The sequence below is a fragment of the Perca flavescens genome, chromosome 13 (genome assembly GCF_004354835.1).
Source record: "Perca flavescens isolate YP-PL-M2 chromosome 13, PFLA_1.0, whole genome shotgun sequence".
Classification (NCBI taxonomy): Eukaryota; Metazoa; Chordata; class Actinopteri; order Perciformes; family Percidae; genus Perca; species Perca flavescens.
In genome coordinates, this window is record NC_041343.1 from 11,860,604 (window position 1) to 11,868,853 (window position 8,250).

The following is an 8,250-nucleotide window of genomic DNA, read 5'->3' on the forward strand; positions in this document are numbered from 1 at the left end:
AATCTATTGATTGGCTATAGTCAATAAACAATTATGTTGACATACAAATATAGAGATTTATAAATAGTTAAATAGAGTTTAACAGAAATGCAAGCACATAAATAAATAAATAAATAAATAAATAAATACACAAATAAATACATAGATAAATAAATAAATGTACATTCAAATAAATGAACAAAAAAAGCGTTGATTTGCCTTCAAAATCCATGTGTGCCTTTGTAGCTGGGTGTCGGCTGGTTTACCAGACAGTGCCTTCACTCATTTCTGAAGAGGGTTGTGACAGCTGGTTGGTGTATCCGTTGTCACTGAGGGACACAGTCGTGTAGGGTGTGCTGGGGCCACACATCTCACTGGAGATGCTGTGCATTGAGCCTGGCATATTGGGCTCTGGACTGGGTGAGTCCGCAGGGTGATGAGATACTGTGTCAGAGAAACAGTGCATCTCTCCAGGACAGTGGTGCCCTGGATGGTGGTGGTCCATTGCTCCTAATGGGGTGCCAGCAGGGACAGAGGAGGGCACAAAGCCCAAGTCTGCTGGAGTCTGAGCGTGCGATGGAGGGCCTTGGTAGTACTCGTAATTCCCTCCTGAGCCATAGTATTCACCAGGATAATCTGCATTCATAGAAATGTCTGAATTAGTGCACATAATATGTCAGAAAATATAAACAATACAAATTGACTTTTTTTGTGTTGTTTTTGTTCTTGAGTTTTCAGTCAGATCAACAGACCCACAGCTCAATAGATTGTATAAATGATAGTGGATATATCAAGCTGAAGAAGCACGTTTAATTCACATTTTAGTTCATCAAATGGTTTTTAATGTCAATAACATGACCAGTCCTACATCTCCAACACATGCAGCTCACCTCCATAATAAGAGAAGTGTCCAAGCTCCTCTGCTTCCAGTCTCTCCCCCAGCGCCCTCATCCTCCTCTGGCCGCGGAAGAACACGTGTCTCCGGCCGCCCAGGGAGCTCAGCTGCTTCATGCGTCTCTCTTTGGACCTCCGATTCTGGAACCAAACCTTTAGGACAAACAAACAAACAAAAAAATATTATTGATGAGTGGAGTGGATGACACAAGCGGGACAGCAGAGCAGAAATAACCACAAGGAAATATAACGTCACCCTGACTGCTTATATGCCTCGCAGGGCCGTGCGATCATCACAGCAACACGTCTGAGCTCCCCGTTGCATGAAAATTGATTATTCGATTGCTTAGTGATCGAAATGAGAGGAATAATATAGCCTAGACTCTCTGTAAAGTTCATCACCTTGCATTTCTTGCCACAAAAAAAATAAAAATAAAAATGCAGCTCAGGTTAAAAAATATGAATAGGCTGGGAGTTGTAATAAGGATGTTGTAAATGCGGGAAAGCAAATATAAAAGAAACTGATGACAAATTAGCCCACTGATACACAATTCACTTTTAATGCGAAATTTCATCAAGGGAGCTTTTTAAAAAAAAAATGTCCATGGGCATCACATCAGTGCTAAGTGAGTCCTGCTTTTAAGGGTTTTAGGAGCGCAATGGGCTTATGGGGAATAAAGATTACGGGGTGGAAAATGGTTTGGAAACCCTATCTGAAAAAAAGAGAGAGAGAGAGAAAAAAAAATCAACAGAGCATTAAAGACAAATTCCCTAAGGGTGTCTGCAAAATCTGGTGTCCGAGAGATTTTTTTTTCCCATAAAAGCTTTTTAGGGCGTTTTGGTATCGTATAATCTACGCTCTGACTTTAGTCCTAGAGGCACCGTGTGGCCGGTTAGAACGCACATTTGGATGGGACTGATGTGTCCGAGATGGATCATACGTTGCAGCAAAAAAAAACCACTCTCGTTGTCAACTCTGTTGTTCTTTTCCTTTCCTTTTTGCCTTTTACCTGGATGACTCTCATGGTGAGGCCGGTCTCCCGGGACAGCTGCTCCCTGATGTGTCTGGTGGGTTTCGGCGTGGCCGCGAAAGCCGCTTTCAGGGTCTCCAGCTGCTTGGCTTTGATGGTGGTCCGAGGCCCGCGTCGTTTCCCGACGGCACTCTGCTCGTCGTTCTCCATGTTGTTGTCTTTATCGGATAAATGTCCCGTCTCGGAGTCCTTCTCGTCGTCCGGCGGGTCCTGGGAGTCTGGAGACAGACTTGGGTCGCTGCTTGTCGTAACTGTCATGAGAAGAAGATATGTTTGCTGTGGGCCTATAGCACATGGATCTGAGAATCTGAATCAAACCCGCAAAACCAATAATAAAAAAAAAACAAACAGCGGCACTTAGTTATTAGCCTAATATAAAAGCATGGGATATATTAGAAATATTCTGAATGGCCCACTTTGACGTTATCACTACAGATACCATATATACAAATACAAATATGCTTACGCTAATAGGCCTAATAATAATAATAATAAAAATAATTATAATACCCAATTTACCATTCCTTTAATAATAATTTGATTTAGAAAACCAATTTCCTTAAAAAAATTAAATTAAATTAAAAAAAACACTAAACAACAATCCAGGTCTGAATGGCATACCTGAAAGGAGGATTGTGTCTTTCCCGCTGTTGTTTTGATAGTCCTCCTTACAAACGAACTTGAATTCGTCCAGGATGTACAGTTCCTCTCCGGTGGACAGCTGTTTGTTACACATCACACAGGTGAAACAGTTGAGGTGAAACACTTTGCTCTTCGCCCTGCGGACAAGATCACTGGGTAAAATCCCCTGGGCGCAACCGTCACACTTGGTCCCAAATGTCCTGTTGAAGATGGAGATGCAGTCAGGGGCAAGATTCAGTACAGATGTGGTATATAGTAATGCTTCCTTTTCTTTTTTTTTTTAGACTCATGTTTAGATAGGCCCAACTGCATGATGGGTTTACATCATTGACTTCGATTCTGCTGTTTAACGTACTTCACTTCAACCATACAGAAATAATGTCTAATAATAGGTAGCTTGACCTAAAGTAAAATGTATGATCAAATCATTTAAAATAGCCTATCATTGTAATACAATCTCATTATAAATCCATCATAGCATTCACACGGGCAATAAGGGTTAGTCTTGTTTGTAGTGTTGCTGCTATATTATAATTCTGTAAAATAAAACATGATATCATGTTGTTTTCCAAGGAATTTGTAAGCAAACGTTTTTTTTTCTTTTTAGATTTATATTTGATTAAAAAAATAAATAAACCCAACCAAGCAACAAGCGAAATCAAATAAATAAAACAACTGAGTTCACTGCGATATTTGCAAGAAGCAGCAGCTCCCACAGTGTAAACAAAGAGGATTTATTGAACCACTGTCAGAACATGGTCCAGTAGTTTTTTAATACAGTTTGATCAACATCCATATTTTGAGCATACGATTTCTTTTCTTCCTTTTTTTTTCTTCCAAATTCCATGCATGCATTCATTTCTATTGGCTCAACAAATACATCTTCATTTTCTCTGATTTGTTTTCTTCTTTTCTAAATGAAAACTAAACCCACACACGTTCTGTATATGCTTACCTAAAGAAGTCATTCTTACAATACAGTCTCCCTTCTCGTGAAAAGCACTTCTCTGTCAAAGTGCATTTGCATTCGCAGCACTGGACACATTTGATGTGCCATGGTCTGTCCAAAACTTTGAGCAAGAACCTATCAAGAATAGGCTTTTCACAGCTGGAACACTGAAGCATTGTCTGGAGTTATTCCCAGCCCAGTGTGTGGAATATAGACTCGGTTTCTTTCTCCAACGCCCCAGACACCTCGGTGTGGACTTTCTTGGGTATGATCCCGGAAATCCAATGTATCCCAAATTAATCTGAATAATAATTACATCACCATCCGTGAGATTAAATTGTGCTCTTCTGTTCCACGGGGCAACAATCCACATGTGGCGAACAGCTCCAAACGACAGATCAACTGTTGAAAAAACAGCATTTCTGAAACAAAATTATAGACTGGAGATCATCGCGGGCCCATCAGGATCATCCGAAGTGTGCGGATTTATAAGCACAAAGACATTGCCTATATATCCACTGTGCGATATATCCTGAGTGGTTTCTTAAGTAGAGAGAAATAACGATGAAATGCTATCAGTGCGCTCAGCCTTGTCATTTGTGTGCCATTTTTGCTCTGATGAGCTCTCAGTCTGACAGAAATGCTGTAATGAGCGCACCTCTTAAAGCTCAGCCTATTGCTTACTAAGAGACCTGTGACGTCAGCTCCAGGAGAAACCTATGAGCAGCCTTTTCATTTGACTCCAACACATGCACTTCATTATTATGTAAAGCAAAGCCCGGTTACAATTTTTTTTTTTTATGAAAATCTGAGTATAGGACTCACATTCAATATTTCTTAAACCTTTAGCCTATACATTTTTAAATAAAATAAAACCATTTCTTTTATGTCCAGGACTTTAAATAAAGACATGTCATTAATGCTACGTTCCAGATATACGGTATATGTAAAGAAATAATAAAAAATAAGTAATAATAATAAAAAATGAAATATCTTCACCCTCCAACAACGTTCTCATTACGATAATAACCCTTTTCTTTTTTTTCTCAGACAGATTCTCTCTCAAGGATAGCCTGCTGAGGGTCAAAGCTGATATCATATGAATACATTATTTTCTGGGTTGTGTGGGAGAATATAAGACTGCATCAGTGGCAGATTCCAAGTGATCAGTAGGCCTTGCAGTATGGGGAAAACACAAGCTTTTCACATGGATTAATATTGTGCTCCAACATTATACTTCATTTCGTGTGAAAGGACACGGGGTCACTAATGGTTCTAATCTCTGGCGATTGGCTGTCTCTTCTAGATGTTATCGCACCGTGTTGGCGCACTGGGGAAGGAGATAGCGCATTTCCCCGTACAGACTCCCAGCTCTGTTAGTCCCTGATATCCCAGCTACCGACAATATCAAATTAAATCGTTCTTGAAGCTAAAAAAAATAAAAGAGAGATTTTTTTCCTTCCAGATTTTTTGTTTTTGGCAGGCCACATCACGAGCTCATGAAGGCAAACATACGGTATACATCAGCAAATGATCTGGTTGGCACTTTCACTGTAAGTAGTTGTTTAGTTTGACAGCTGATTTCTAGGATAAAAAAAACATGGATGAAACAGAGTGTCCGGTGTTGATGGGTGCATTTGTGTGCACGCCCCAACTGTTTCTGTCTATTTTATAATTTTTTTAAATGTATTTACATTTTTAAACTGTGGATCTATAGCTTCAGTAATTAATCAAAATCAATCAGTCAATTAAATCAAACAAAATATATGGAAGAAGGATATTTTATATTATTTGTATTCATTGAAACTTCTATGTATATCCTCTCCAAACATTTGCCTAAATTTCCCTTTTGAATGTGAACAGTCATTATCTTATATCCCAAAATAGTTTGGCAATATAATGTTTTCATTCCACATATAATGTATTTTTCAGTTAGAGAAAGTTGCATAACTGAGCCTACTGCATGCAGTGAAACACTTTTACAACCTAAATTCATACAGATTTTCAGATATTTTTATTGGATACAAATTACTGTTTAAACTCATAATAAACAGTGTACCCTTTAAATTTTTTTTTGAAAATGCAACACAAGTAGTTTATGCCAGAGGTGGATGCTTTGTGGATCATCTAAAAGCATGGGCAACATTTCAATTCACTCTTGAATGATAACAGTACATGCTAGTAAAACAGCATGAAGAGAATAATCTGTGAAAAAATGATGTGTGACTTTGCAATGTGTTGTCAGATGTGCGACAAGGAGTAATCTAGTGACTGAGACTTAGTAACACTTAGTTGTAAAACGTTCCGACATCCTTAAAAAAGAAGAATCATAAATACCTGTAAAGTAGAAAACAAATTGGCCCCGGAAATTTTAGTTTGAAGTCGGTTTTATTATAGCTATTTTATTTTTCAAATGGCTGTTATCATAAGCAATCTTGACATGCCTCTAATTGGTACACTTTGGATATCACACTGTATTGAGGTCCGGCAATAAATGTGATGCTATGAGCATAGCCCTACTAATGCCAATCAGAATAAATGCTTAAGACTTTTCTTACATCTATTCTGTTCCGCAAACCTGATCTCAGTTGCCTAAATGTAACAGTGGGTGACAATGAAAAGACCAGAGGGGAAAGTAATTATCTCCGTGGTGCGAGTGTCTCTTTGTGGGTTTGTGTTTCTCCATTAGAGGTGTTGATTAGGGGCCTAGCCCAGTGAGCTGGCCCCCTGCACCACTCCAACACACAAGAGGTCTCTGTGCAGCACTGGAATCTGGCAGGGTGCACGCTGTTTGTTTTGGAATGGGAAAAAAAGCATGTCATTAGTGTTTGTTAATTGCAGCTAATTGGCCCTAACGAGATGAACAGGCCACCCACTGGGACCATTCATACAAATAATTTGTAGAAAACAAAATTAATTACTAGATGCTAATTAAAGTCAATTAAAGCTGATTAGGTAGTGGTGGAATGGGAAAGTTATAGACCGGAGGAAAATACCTGGCAACACACAAGATGACATGACAAATACATCTGGCAGCTCGCACAGCTCCCCGCTGTGTTACAGGATGGCCTTTACCTATCCAGTCCCTACTGTGTGTATGTGCTGAATGCAGCTTAACAGAAGTCTCCATGGTTCAATCAGAATCTCACCTGAGGAAAGTGGTAACATGATAACGGCCTAATAGGATGAGGAGGATTACACTTGGCAAAAGTTCAATCAAGAAGACTCGTTGTCAGCCTCATTTACTCGCTCCTTCTATTATCCTACCAGTTTCAAATGAATGGTGCAATTGGCTCCCAGTTTCGCTTTCTTTAATGTTCTTCTTTACCGTTCGGTGTAGCATAGTTTGTGTTGTGATATTTAGTTGAAAAAATAGTTATATTAAGTGCAATTGGCTGAAGTATGTCAGGCTAAAAAGAAAAACAATCTGGACAGTTTCTCTTTCCAAAACGTTACTGGCAAACTCTCTATCAGCATGTGATCTGTTTAGAGTGTTTATAGGTAATTGCAGTTTTTTAATTTAGTTTAGGTTTAGAAGACTTTCTGAATACTATTGTGCACGTCCTTAGTTGTCTTGTGTTTAAACACAAGTCAGTCAATGGTTTGTAGAATATCATTAAAAAAGGAATCCATCACACAACCCCATAACACAGATGAGCTGGTCTGATCTAGTTCTACAAAGATTGCACAGCATATTATAGGAGTTTTTAAGAAATGTCATTAATCCTTAAGACATGTTTCTTGTTTATGTTATATGCACTATGTTTTATTATCGTTATGTTGTGTAGTAAAAATGTATATCTTATTTTACACAAAGTTTGTGTTGATCCAGGATCTGGGTGAGACCATTACATGTTTAATCCAATAATGACTTACCTACTGGTATTGTGCAATACTGAGAAGTGCTTCTAATTTTAAGTTTACCATTATTGATATATTAGTATATTAAATTAGTAACACTTACTAACACAGTATAACACAATAGGAATCAACAGCAACTGCAGCCTCTCTGAAAACACATCATAACCTTTATGATAGGATTAATTGCAGGGCTGATATATCAGACTGCATTAGTTTTTATCTAGGTGTGTCTTATTAACTGGCGACAGAATATGTGCAGTACAGCACTAGTGTGTAACTGGTGTTAAGCACAGTTTAATTTCTGGCCAAGGAACATACTGTACCATCTGCACCATTTTTGCTCTGTGTCAATAACTGACCTCCTGCCTTCATAGTTTTTTGGAGCTGAGAAGTGGAACAGCTTGATGTGACATTTGCAGTGCTCAGCATACAACACAGATCGACTGTCTTTGAACAGCATGCGCTTGATTGAATAAGCGTAATACAGGTAGCACAGAGAAATGCAAGGGGAATACCAAAAACCCCCCTATTGAGTTTAATTACTGGTTATTGTCCATTTGACAACAGCAACAAAAGGTGTATTGGTTGAGTTTAAAAGAGCCAAAATGTACACTCTCCCAGAAAGGTAGCTCCTTCAAACACAAAACACACATTACTAAAGCAGGAAAACCCATCAATGCAGCCTGACAGCCACAGAGTGAAGGCTAATCCATATTGACCCCCTCTACACTGACCTGCCAAACCATATCAGGGGTTTGACTCATTCACACACACATCTTCATCAGTCTTACACTTACATATATTGATATTACTGATGGTTTGCACTTGCATCATTATAGCAGTACTAATAGTGACACAGAGGAAGTGGGGATAATTCTCCCAAAGTATATCCTG

The 8,250-nt window shown here is 38.8% G+C and overlaps 1 protein-coding gene across 1 annotated transcript; it reads right to left on the minus strand.

Moving 5' to 3' along the window:
- Positions 1-227: 227 nt before the first annotated feature.
- Positions 228-4,109, minus strand: LOC114567225 (LIM/homeobox protein Lhx1). Its single transcript, XM_028596213.1, has 5 exons — positions 3,502-4,109; positions 2,526-2,746; positions 1,884-2,155; positions 870-1,026; positions 228-615 (listed from the first exon to the last, which is right to left on the minus strand). Exons 1-5 carry the CDS (start codon positions 3,669-3,671, stop codon positions 242-244), a joined length of 1,194 nt encoding a protein of 397 aa, XP_028452014.1. The 5' UTR covers positions 3,672-4,109; the 3' UTR covers positions 228-241.
- Positions 4,110-8,250: the final 4,141 nt, after the last annotated feature.

Coding starts and splice junctions, on each gene's coding strand:
- LOC114567225 (XM_028596213.1), bottom strand. CDS start 3,671: ATGCTTCAGTGTTCCAGCTGTGAAAAGCCTATTCTTGATAGGTTCTTG. Junction 2,747..3,501: donor TGTAAGAATGACTTCTTTAG/GTAAGCATATAC, acceptor CATCTTCAACAG/GACATTTGGGACCAAGTGTG. Junction 2,156..2,525: donor AGACACAATCCTCCTTTCAG/GTATGCCATTCA, acceptor TTCTCATGACAG/TTACGACAAGCAGCGACCCA.